Genomic DNA, 12,187 nt, shown 5'->3' with positions numbered 1-12,187 from the left:
GGCTGTTTCAGTGATTGTTCATAAGATTACCGCAGACATCAAAGCACTTGACAGCCAAAGGCAACAGCAGTGTTACCTGGCCTTTTTCAACTTAAGTTCTTCCCCTGGCCATGGTCACCTGGACATAAGATTCTTTGTGCCCATCTACTTCTATGCCTGTCAGCCCCAACAGTGTAAGCCTTTCCTCCCTCTCCCTTTCATCAGCATGCCCCAGGTTTGACATGTGAATAAAGCAAGATGATGAAGATGAGTTAGCTGACAATGTCCTCCACTCACCACGCTAATGACAGTAGCCTTTAGGTGATCATCTAGCCTAGGACTATTCATGGAGACAGTGTCACGGTTGGGAGGAGGACTGTGGGGACATAGTCTTTTGAACTATTTTGTTAGCAGACACGGGGGAATTGGGATTTCAAAAGTTAATGATGAAGCAGAGAAACTGGGGAAGAGGGAGCAATTACTGCCAGGTTTTCCTTGTGTATTGACACTGCTTTCTCAGTGTGTGTTTCTTGATTTGTGTTTATCTCTGTGGTAATGGGAAGGTATGGATTCAAACACCAATACAAGAACAACTAGGCTCAAGCTCAGTGAGTATTGTAGACACTCTGCCTCTGAAGGCAGAGAGGAGAAAGGCTTTGGGGTGGTTGTTTTGGGTTTTTTTTCTGGATGGTCTTTGGAGACCTTAGGAAAGCGAAGGTTGTACACTTTTGAGCGTAATTGTGGAAGTAGATGTGAAATGTTCTTTCTTAGATCTGCAAAGAGGAATCCATTCCAAAGTGCTAAAAGATCGAAGTATAAAGGAAACATAAATATCAAAAATGCTGCATTGAGGACGTTACGAAGAAAGGTGGTAACGATAGTTTGCATGTTCCAAGCAGTGGGAAATATGTCACAGCAGACAATGTGGCACACATTGAACAAGAACACAGAATTCTTGCTCGGAGGAAACTTATTGCTGCAAGTTAATAATCTTTTTATTAGCATGCCCCAAAGCTTTTTAGCATATAAATTTTGCAAGATAACAGCTGGATTGTGGAAGTAGGCCATTGAATTATGAAACAAATCACGCAAACAGGAAAACATGAAGTTGTGCTTGAGTGCTGTGTGGTCAATAAAAGTACACCTGCTTCCTTTTATGAGCCACACTTGAACACCCTCTGAGTGACTGACCTGTGGGAAGCAGTGGGTGAAGACCTTGGTGGTGGAGTTTATGCTGGGTAACTGCTGGGGGAGTCAGAGTTCTCTGAGCTGTGAGGAGCATCAGCTGTTGCTATCTTGTAAGGCATTCATTGGACATCACAGGACAGTATGGTATTCAAAGGATCAAGGTTATGTTTCCTTGATTGGGGATTCAACAATGACTGGAGGTGGAAGAACTTCTGAGTGTGTCTTCTTTTCCTCTTTCATTTTCTGCAGAACCAGGACTAATATAGTTGAAAACTGTCAGTGATGTAGCTTTTTCTTCTTTCCAGAATGATCCACAGAGGAGAGAAGGTAGTCAGAAACAAAATAATAAAGTTTGGGTGCTTCAGGGGATGAAAGTGGCAGGTCTTTTGCCCATCTCCTCTTTCCATTACCCTTTTTTTCAGCTTCTTTACTTCAGTCTGCTGGTTTCTCTTTGACAGACTCACAAAGAAAAAGGGTTCTCCACTGACTGTTAGCTTTGCTTCAACGCTCCTGTCCCCTTCCAATTTTTCTTTAATTTAAGGTACCCTTGGTATTTTTTTTTTCTCCTGATCAGACATAATGAATGTCCAGGAGCTGTCAGCTTTTTTGGGCTCTTTTGTCTTCTATTCATCATTATGTCTTCATTGTCCTCTTAAATTTACCTGCGAAGTTGAGGGGATCACTTACTCTGAAAGACAATGTTGCTAGCTGTCCGTAGGGATTTCACACATCTATTCATCATCCTGTGTAAGATAAACTATGTGTGAAATATTGTGCACTAAAAAGGGCAAAATATGTAAGTCCTTTTCAGACACCAAATGCTTAGCTGGTATTTTCAAACACAGGTGTCTGAGGGATAGGCATATGACGCCTTTTCTGAATGCAGATTTCCACTAATTTAACTATTGAAGATGGGTCTTTCTAAACTGAAATGGATTTGAGTACACACTTGCACTAGCTTTGTTACTTTGTTTCAAAATATATCAGTAGGCGCATCAATATGAATTACAATATAGAAAAACCTCAAAAGTCATAATTAGATCTTTATTCCCTGATTTTCAGAGGAGAGACAGTGGGTGTTCAGAGTAATTGGGAATATGCCCATTTATTTGGAGACCTAAATATGGATCTAGGAAATTAAGGCTAAGAATCTTTTTTTTTTTTTTTTTTTTAATCTTAATCAAAGATCTGGTATATTTGTAACAGCTAATTCCCTCAAATACTTAGAATGGCTTATCAAATATTAAAGCACAGTATGTTCTAAAATTAGTATTTTGGAGAAGTGCACTCCTGAGAAAACTCAGGGAAGCGTTAAAGAATAGAGTGAGGATAAAATGGGTGCAAAACTGAGGTACTCAGATTAGATTTTCAATTATTAAAGTTTAACACATATTTTCCAAATGTATTTTTTTTTCCATTACTATTGTTCTTGTTTTTCTTCACTTCCGATTTTTTTTCTTCTTGCAAGTGACGGTATATTTAAAAGAAGTGGCAGTACTCTGGTTTTACATTAATCTGCCCAAGGTCAGGAACTGGCAGTGTATCTGTATTTTTTGTCTGCATGTGTACAACCCTGCTAATCTATTAGTGCCTAAGACTGCATGCCTAGATATTTAAGAAAACGTGGGTTGGTGAACTGGAGCTCTCTCAGCTACCAGCCACTCAATATTTTTGGCATGTGATAAATAAAGGTGTTTATCACAGAAGACCTGCAAAAGAAATTCATAAGCTAAAGACTACAAAAGACAGGTACTTCCAGGAAAAGAACTTTTGGATTAGGTGTGCCTGCACGGCCATGAGATAATACTGTGATGGCTGGACATGGGTTGATACTCAGAAAGGAGGTTTCCTCTGCAGCTTTTCAAATGCCTGACCGTGAATCTTTGCTTTCTCTTTTTAGATACATAGAAGATTTTCCATGATTGAACTGTGATTGGGAGCTGCTGAAATTAGTATTAGTGTTGAAACTGTGGCAACTTCAGAAGCTGTTATATAGAATAGGTGTATGTTTGTTATAAAATAATAATACCGCCCTTCATTGCCATCTCTCAGAAATGTCACGGTAGGAAGTGATCGGGTGGTAAAATGGCAGATGAAATTCAGTGCTGATAATTGCAGAGTCACATACACGGGCAAAAACCAGCCCTAGCTCTACATACCTGAGGAGGGACTCCAGATGAGTAATTGCCATTCAGGGATTTGTAGCAGGCAGCTCTATAAAACAGTGGAGTAAAGCTCAGCAGCCGTCACAAAGGAACAAAGTAGAGAAGAAACAGGAAACATCACTGTCCAATATGAAAATCCAGTATACACCCAAGTTTTTATGGCTGCATGCAGTTTTGTTCACTAATCCTCAGATCCAAACTCGAAGGGATACGTACAGCCTAAGGCATGATGATTATCAGACATAGGGTGTACCTTCTGTATGGAAGAAGCAAAAAGACGGGACTTCCTCAGCTTGAAAAATATTCTAAATGGCCTAATGAAATACTAGAATTGTGTATGACACAGAGGAGATAAGTTCAGAATAACTATTGTCAAGTTAAAAAAGCATGGCAGCTCAGATACTGCATTCAGTTCAGGGTTGCTGGAAATAGAGCAATCTGTGCCAGGGTGTAAGGATTACTTCACACTCATGTTGTTTCACATGTTATTTCCCTACAGTCCTGCCAGCAGCTAATGTTAAAGATGGTGTAATGGGCTCACTGGAGCTTTCACGTGGGTAGGTGCAGCAGTGGTTCCCCTGTTCTAATGTCAGGTCTTGATTCACGCACTTAACGGGATGATGGTTCATCTGCCTGAACTTTGTGTGCAGCATTGATAGTGGTTGCAAGCAGCGTCTGCCTTTGGAAAGCCATCATTGGTGTGATTTGGTGTCCAAATGTATATAAGTAAATCTCATAAAATGCCTCTTGCTTTAAAATATCTGTAAAATAAATCCTTGGTTTTCATGCGCTTCCTGTACACATGAAATGAGCTATTAAAAATTATGGAAAGGTTAATTGCAATACTTTCCAGTTGCATTTAAATTTAACTCTGTCCCACTGAGGACTTCGAAGAAATTGAGAGGTGTAAACTCATGGCACCATTTGGTTTATACATCTTCACTGAGTTCTCTATGTATAATTTTATGGCGTGTAGTCAAAAAGACAAATCTTCTAACTAAGGGCAACAAAAGAACACAGTGAAAGTTTTCCAGTATTAGTCTTTCTTTCTTTCCCTATATGCACACTAGTTCCTATTTCTTAGCACAGGCTAAATTACCCTTGAAAGTCCTATCTAAATAAATACATACAGAAAAGCACTCCATTTATTGTAACAACAATACCAGAATTTATAAGCAAATACCATTATACATTATGGGTAGCTTTAACATGGAGACGCAAGAAAAATATGAAAAAATTGTGGTTCACAGTCAAAAACCCTATCTCGTCACAGTTGCCAAGCACAGTTCAAATGATACAAAGTAAATAATGTGGACCTAGGGTTGCAGTTGCAGATTCTCCCTTTTTTCCACTGTATTTTTATGACTTTAGATGGGTCAGTGCTTGTACTTACAATCAGAGCCCTTGGGGATATGGAATCTACATTGTCAGTGGCTTACCTGTTTCTTGTCCTTTCCTGCATATATTTTTATTAATATCTTAACGGATGCTAAACATAGACTTTTTGTATATGCATCTTTGAAAAGTGCTGTAACAGACTATATGGCGTCTATTTATGCATAAAGACTGTGAAGGTTTTTTACTATGTCTGCTTTGTTGTTTGGTAAATCTTATGGAGAAAGGGACAGGAGTCCTTCAGCAAGTTTTCATGATGAAACAACGGCATAAGTCTAATTCTGATTTTGATTAAAAAGTAGTAAATTAATTCACAGATGATTGCTTTCATTTAGGAGAAAACTCCTTGGAAATACTGACATTTCTGCAAGTTACTTAGCTGTTTTTAAGGTCCAGTTTTAAATGGAAAGGAAGGCATGGGAGAATCCAAAACACTGTGTTTGTGTACATAAACTTTTGTATCTAATAACAAAAGATGCTTGGGTTTTGTTACAGAACACAGACAAGAAAAGTCACGATCCTTCTGAGGTTTCCACATTAAAGTCAAACATAGTTCTGTTTTCACAAACTCTTCAGCATTTATTCAGCTCAAAGGTGCAATTCATTGGTTTGACTTGTTTATTTTATGCCTCTAAGATTGCATTTTAAATAAGCTCTGAAAGATTTATGTAAGGGCATGTTAAAATGACTCAGAAACGTCCCCGGGAGTTCAGAAAATGAAAATATGTTAAACTGAAAACTAGAGGATACTACACGTTATTTCATATTGACAAGAGGCATTTTAGGAGGATGATCTCAGTGTCCTATCCTTCAAAGTTGGTTATGAATCTTTACCAAATGCCTTTTTTATGGAATGAAGAGCTTAAATGCTGTGTTGTCTTTGGGTACTCAGTGATACATTACTCACAGCAGTGCTTTGGGACTACATTTGCTTTTCACTTCTGATTTATGCATTTATTTTCTCACAATATGAATAATTAATATCAGCATGATTGGGATTAATTTTTTCATAATGTTTTTAAAACTGAGGTGAACAGTGTCTGTGACAAGTATTTGAAAATACTGTCTGAGGACACATAAAGTGTTGTTAGTCACTCCCCAAGTGGGCAAAGGCGGGGAGATGGGGTGTTCAGATATTTTTTTTGCCACACCCCATTTTCAGACAGCAGTTAGGAGAACTATGAGATTCAGTTTAGGAGAAAGAGAAAGTTTCCAAGGACATAGAGAAGAATTTCCAGTTGCTTTAGCTGCAGCCCGAGGTAGCTGGTGGGGTAGGTCAGGAGGTGATGTGAGCTGCAACAGCTGGATAACATAAAGCTAAAAACTGCCAGGACAAAGCTGTCCTCTCTGCTACCACTTCAGCACAGTTTGGGATCTCCTCGCTTCGGCACCACTGAAGTTTTGATTGGGAAAGGAGGGTGGATTTTCTCCTCGTTGTACTTCTTGAGGAATGTGAAAATGTGAGACTCGGGCAGGAGGCTCCAGCCCTGTGTGCCCAGCACAGCTGCCTGGTGGTGTCTGCATCTCATGTCTGCTCTTTGAGTGAGGATCCTTTCTCCAAACTAAAAAGACTCTTGTAAGACTGATTTTATCAAGTGATAGGCAAAACATGGAAGTAGTTCTCAGTGTGTGTATTTTGTATACTCTTGAGAATTTTTCCCCTTTTTGGCCGTTGCTCTACCCTTCACTGCCAAGCAGTTGGAGACCACAGCTAACACAAGCAAAGCGCAGTTAGGCAATTTCCCATTGCTAATCATACAGTTTTCCTGGGAAGCTTCGTCTTACTTTGTAATCAACAGGTATAACAATAGAACATATATTTTGTGATAAATAATTTTCTTCTTCTCTTGATTTGTTTGACAGAATCATGAATAAACTGGCAGACCAGCAGGACCACATGATACCATGAAGAGAAGCTTACAGGTCCTCTATTGCCAACTGTTTAGTAAGTAAATATTTTTTTTTTTCTGTAAGAAAGGAAGTATTGAAATCCTTACTTAAGATATTAATATTCATGCAGGGCATAATTCAGGGAGGTACTTAACCATGTGCCTTTCTTCAGGTACCTGGAGGACCCATATGGAAGTTAAATTGTCTTGTTAACTGAGGTATTTGGAGAGGTATTAGAAAAACGAATTGAAGCGTCAGCTGATTCTGCAGAGCCTTTACAGAGTAAAAGTGATTTGCTGTGCCTTGCAACTGTGAACACCCTCAGAAAAATGAGATGCAAAAGCAGAGGAGGATGGTGGTTGGAAGAAATAATGTCATGTTTTTTTAATCATGGGTTTTGTCTAGTTCTCAGCGGATAAAAGGGATACATGCCATACGGCACTTCTGGTGCTGGGGTCTCAATAAAAGATCTACAAGTGAGGGAAGGGAGCCCCAGATTCACACAGCCCTAAATTCTGTGTCACTTCCTGAGATGACTAGTTTCTTTTTTCTAAGTTTTGGCTTTCAGAAGAGTCATCCAGTATGAAAGTCCAGCAAAATTACTCAGGTGAAATTTAGGCTGTGTAGATGGGGGCTGCCTCCCCTATTCAAGGGAGTAAAGCAAGGTTTTAAATGTAAAACCTTATTGACACTGTTCAGGCATTTCTGTATGTTGACAATTTGTAGTGTCAACATTGCAAACAGCAACTTTTCTTCAAAATCTTACAGTTTAAATAAAATAATAATAGGCAAAATGTAAGTGTAATCACTCTCTTTTTTATGTTTTACAAAGGAAATCGCTAATTTACAGTAAGAATCTAAAAAAGTAGTTTTATATTGTCTATTCAGCAGAATTTCTGACTTAAGATATGTATTACAGTACACAAATTTGTATGGATTTCTCTTATTCTGGTCCAAGCGAGACAGACACCTGAAAATCATGCTTAGTATGCACGGAATGAGCAATGCAATGACCATTGCTTTTATTGGCATGTGTGAAAATTAAGTCTAACAAATATTTTATGGACTCTTATAGAAATCTGGTTAATATCATATCTTTGCTTTACTCATTACCATCAGGTTATAAAGTGAGAGATTTCTTTTCAGTTCTAGATTGGCTGGTGTTCCTATTCTTATTTACAGCTTCTCCTATGACACAGGAGAAATTCAACTTTGTCTTCATGGCATCTGAGGAGGAAGTCCGGAGGTGCACCCAAGACCGTTTTGCTCTAACGAACATAAACTAGGCCAGATGTGCCTAAGTGACCTGGCCAGCATACCTTTGGCTCCTGGAGGCTGTGTGCCTGGCTGGAGCACAAGGCTGGGGAGCTCCTTCGGGAGAACTGTAACCAGAAACGCACTGACAGCAGCGGGGGCTGTGGTAGCTTTACAATAGCTAGGGACCCGGAATTACTTTACATCACATTTTGTCATGTTTCTACATGTTGAATAGTAACTTAATCCTAAAATTATCTCAGTTGCTGGAGCAACATTAGGTTCATTGTAATGAAGATATGAAACTGAACAGTATGAATACATTTCTATCAACATGGTCGGGGAAAAAGGGAATGTATACTCTACATACAACCTATCACAGTGTTGGGTCTTTCTGTAAATTTTTTCAATATCATGGTTCTCTGCTTGGCAGCATTCCCCATTGTTATCCCTGCTGCTTTAAACTATATTTTTGGGGGTAATATGTTGAAGATCTAGGCAGCAAATAGAGGAACACTGAAAATGAAGAGGGGAAAGACTGAGCAAACTATATATATATATATATATATACACACACATGCACACATATATATAAGTAATATAAATAGCAACAATATTGTGAACTCCATTATGTAATTTGAAAATCTGGATTCTGAACATACTATTTCTACTGACAGATAAACTGTTTTATTTCTCAGAGTGCAGGAAATATGTGTACTAAAAGCAGTTATCATTCACAAATGCAACAGCTCTATCTATAGAAGAGATATTTTGCGCATCTGGAACGAGTTTTTTCACTGGCTGTTTGGTTGGCTGGTTTGTAAGAAGGCTATGGCAAGATCCACCAAGTTACTTAATTCCTATTAAATCAGTTTTCTTTTTGATGCCCTATAGGTGTGTCACCTAAGCTCACTTTTTCCCCAAATAATACTTTTCCCCCAATAATATGCCATAATACTAAAAACAATCTCCGGAGAGAGCATTCTGCAAACAAGGAAGAGGAAATGACTTTAATGTGTTTCCTGTAACTGTTCTTTATGCTAAACAGGGGCCTGCAGCATGGTCTTATTTGTTTCATTTGCACAAAAGAGGGAAAACTGCTGCTATTATACAGAGAAAAAAAAAAACCTTCTGAGAAAGTGTTAAAATAGGATGTTCTACTTTGGGCTGATTCACCAGTGTCCTATGGCTACCTGCCTTCCTCATCTGCGACTGCAACAAGCGGGTCCATGGTGCTGCCTCTCTGATGCGGCAGCATTTTCATCTCGTCTGCTATGTTATGAGTGATAAACTGAGGCTTAGGGCTATAGAGAGATATGTGCCTTATATATGTACCCTTCTGAGTCAAAAACTGGGATGGCTTGACCAAAGTGTTGGTGGTTTTCGTAGAAACAGTGATCAGCTGGAGAGACAAAACTCTCTGTGCTTGTGTGAGTGTGCCTGTGGCTAAGAAATGTAGGAAGAAGCAGTTTCAACCCCAAACTGGTCTGTTGCTATGGGGTCTCTCACATCTTGGTTGAGCCCCAGTTGTGCCACTGGGCCAGTAGTGGCTAAACACTTCTGTGTATTTGTTTGCGTCTCTGTTCGTCTGTGCTGTGTCCAGCTGTGTCAGTGCAGTGTCTGAGACTGTGGGACCCTCATACTCATGAGGACTGCTTGGCTTTGGGGCTAGAAGAAAACATGTAGATATCCGTCTGATTTACAGACTAGTGGGATTTGTTAGCTGTATTTTTAAAAGTCAGGCCCATATCTAAATAAGGTTTTAAATGTAGCATATGTCCTTTTCTTTTGTGAATTTTAGAGGAGTTATGTAAATAGTCTATTGCCATCCATATTCTTCTGCTGTGCTTTCCAAAAAGAGCATATTCTATGCATTTATGCTGATCAAGAATAGTATGTGAAAATGGCACTAGCAGCAGCTGCTCTCTTGAATATGGTTGTAGCTGGCTTGAATCTGATCCCAGTTGTCAAGAGGTAGACTTTGTAAAAATTGCAGTGCTACATTTGGCCCAGGACAGGGGATCTGGGCGATGCTACTTTACCTCTATTCATTCATAATTTATGAATAAGTGATTAAACGTGGGATGTAACTGTAAAGAAGCAGTGCTTTCTAACTGTATCTTCAAAGATTCTGTGTAATCTGAAATCTGTAAGATGTTTAAAAAACCCATAAGATTGAAACAAAAAATTTGGAAGATATTTCTTAGAGAGAGCTCTCTGAAGTCACTAGCTAGATTGAGTTGATGAGGACCAATTAAAGGAAAACATGGGTCCACAATTTGCTGCCATTTGTTCTAGGCACATCTTTATGGATGAAGTTTGTTGACTCCGTAATGATGAAGATGCAAATGCCTTTCCCATGAAGCTGAGCGATCTCCATTTTTTATAAAGACCTAATGTGATGATTTAAGCCCTACAGCACGAGCCACAATATGTCTGTATTTTCTGTAATAAAACATGCACATTATAATTTACCATGCATGCACTGTTCACTAAGGGCTTCTGAGTTACATATAAACAAGAGAAAAATGTGGAGAAAGGTAACTGGTGAAGCCCTTGGCACATGAGCTTTATGACTTTCTTCTTCAGGCATTTATTTTCCTGAAAAATGGAAGGACTTTTATTTTCTGTTTACTTACGGCACCAGTGTCTGTATGAGGGCCTGTCACCATAGCATCTGGAAATAAATGCCAGTCTGAGTGTTTCTTCATGCCATTATCACTTACTGCGTTCCCAAGCATCACTCTTTCATCTCTGAGGCCTGGCACAATGCCCAGTAATATCAATAGAAAGAATCTCCTATGTACAGCCTTGCACCGCTCTCTCTAGCAAACTGAGCAAAAATGGCAGTGAGTGGCCATGCCTTATAATTCAGGCTGTCACAAAGGTATCCCCTTGCTGTGGATGCAGCTCACCTTCCTCGGTTTTTACCTGGCAGCCTGACCACCTTTTGGTTAAGTCTCTTGCAGTGAATTTCACCCTATAGAAAGGGTTAGCACAAGCCAGTGCTCCATTTGAGTCTGAAGCAAGTCCAGGGGCTTATCCCTCTTTTCATAAATATTTGATAAGCAATGTGACTTTGTTAAATTCCTGTTTTAGAGAAGACCCAATTCTCAGTGCCTTCTGAAAGGTGCTGCGCAGCATTATCTCGTAATTCCTATTGCCTCTAATAGGAACCAACACCCACCGACTCCTGTTTCTATTGCCAAGTACCATCTGTGAATAATTACATGGTATTAATAAGATGGTATGCACTGATGGCTCGTTTATACAGTTACATGTGGATCGTTTATACCAAGTGGGGAGGCATGGTAACTACAAAAAAGACTACTGCCAGAAGCAGGACAATAACCTGTTCCCTGCCCATAGTAGTAGAAAAGACATGAAGAAGTGGATTTATAGAGCAGGCAGCTTGATGTTAGACATCAGGCAAAAATACTTTAGCAGGGTAGGACATTGAAACGCTAGGACAGACAAGTCAGGAGGATTTTAGTCTGCAACTGAAGCACTGAATGGAAAAAAACCCCATCTTTCAGGGAGACAGAGGTCATCTAGATTATTTCAAAAGTTCCCATCAGACCCTCTGATCCTGTGACCGCTAGGTACTGTGTCCTTAGTGCAAACGAGCCTGCTTGCTTCAGCAGAGGGGGTCTCAGTTTTCACGAGCTATGTATAATTAATCCGTGCAGTAGAAACATACAGCTGACATAAAGGTACTGGGGATCACTTGATACAGATCAGCAGAGAGACTCTTCCTATCATTCACGAGGACTCACAGAGAGAAAAGAAAACAACATTTTTGTGCTCTGTTAGGATAGTAGGTGTTAGCTTAGGCAAAGAGAGCAGCAGGGAGTGGTTATCCAGCAGCAGATTCCATCTGGTTTGCTTAAAAATTAGAAAGGTAAACAGCCTCTGGGTATGCAGTGTTTCATGTACAAAGCTTTTTGGGATACTCACTGGGCTGAAGCATTTGTGTTTGAAAGTCACGTGGCTCGGTAACAGACTGCCCATCGGGCAGCTCGCTGCAAGCAGTCCATCAACACTTGCTTTTCCCAGAATTCAATTAAAGGTTGTTGCTTCAGTTTCTCAGCAAAAACTTTGCCTTCTTGAAAGAAGCTGCAACCTTCCATTTTGTGATCCCTTCCTGGAAAACAGACCTTTTTAAAGGTAGCTTTAAAAGCAAACTGATACACCTTATAAAGAAACTAAATTGAATACGCATTTTCTTATCAGATGTAAGGTCCAGCGTCCTTGATGTGCCCTTTAGTGAGATTTCAGCTGCATGCACCCAGGAGAGCGTGTTCCTGCTCCCTGCC

General features: G+C 39.6%; 1 protein-coding gene across 2 annotated transcripts in view; it reads left to right on the top strand.

Annotated features, from left to right (window-relative positions):
* TMEM108 (transmembrane protein 108) overlaps nucleotides 1-12,187 on the top strand; it is a 169,549-nt gene that overhangs the window by 74,723 nt on the left and 82,639 nt on the right. For both annotated transcript variants that reach the window (XM_064444120.1, XM_064444121.1), the window contains one exon: nucleotides 6,591-6,672. In XM_064444120.1, the coding sequence (XP_064300190.1) occupies nucleotides 6,633-6,672 (40 nt within the window). In that variant the 5' untranslated portion in view covers nucleotides 6,591-6,632. The remainder of the gene's footprint in view (nucleotides 1-6,590; nucleotides 6,673-12,187) is intronic.

This window comes from Phalacrocorax carbo, chromosome 2 (genome assembly GCF_963921805.1).
Source record: "Phalacrocorax carbo chromosome 2, bPhaCar2.1, whole genome shotgun sequence".
Classification (NCBI taxonomy): Eukaryota; Metazoa; Chordata; class Aves; order Suliformes; family Phalacrocoracidae; genus Phalacrocorax; species Phalacrocorax carbo.
The sequence above is the reverse complement of the archived record's forward strand: the minus strand, read 5'-3'. Positions and strand labels throughout refer to the sequence as shown.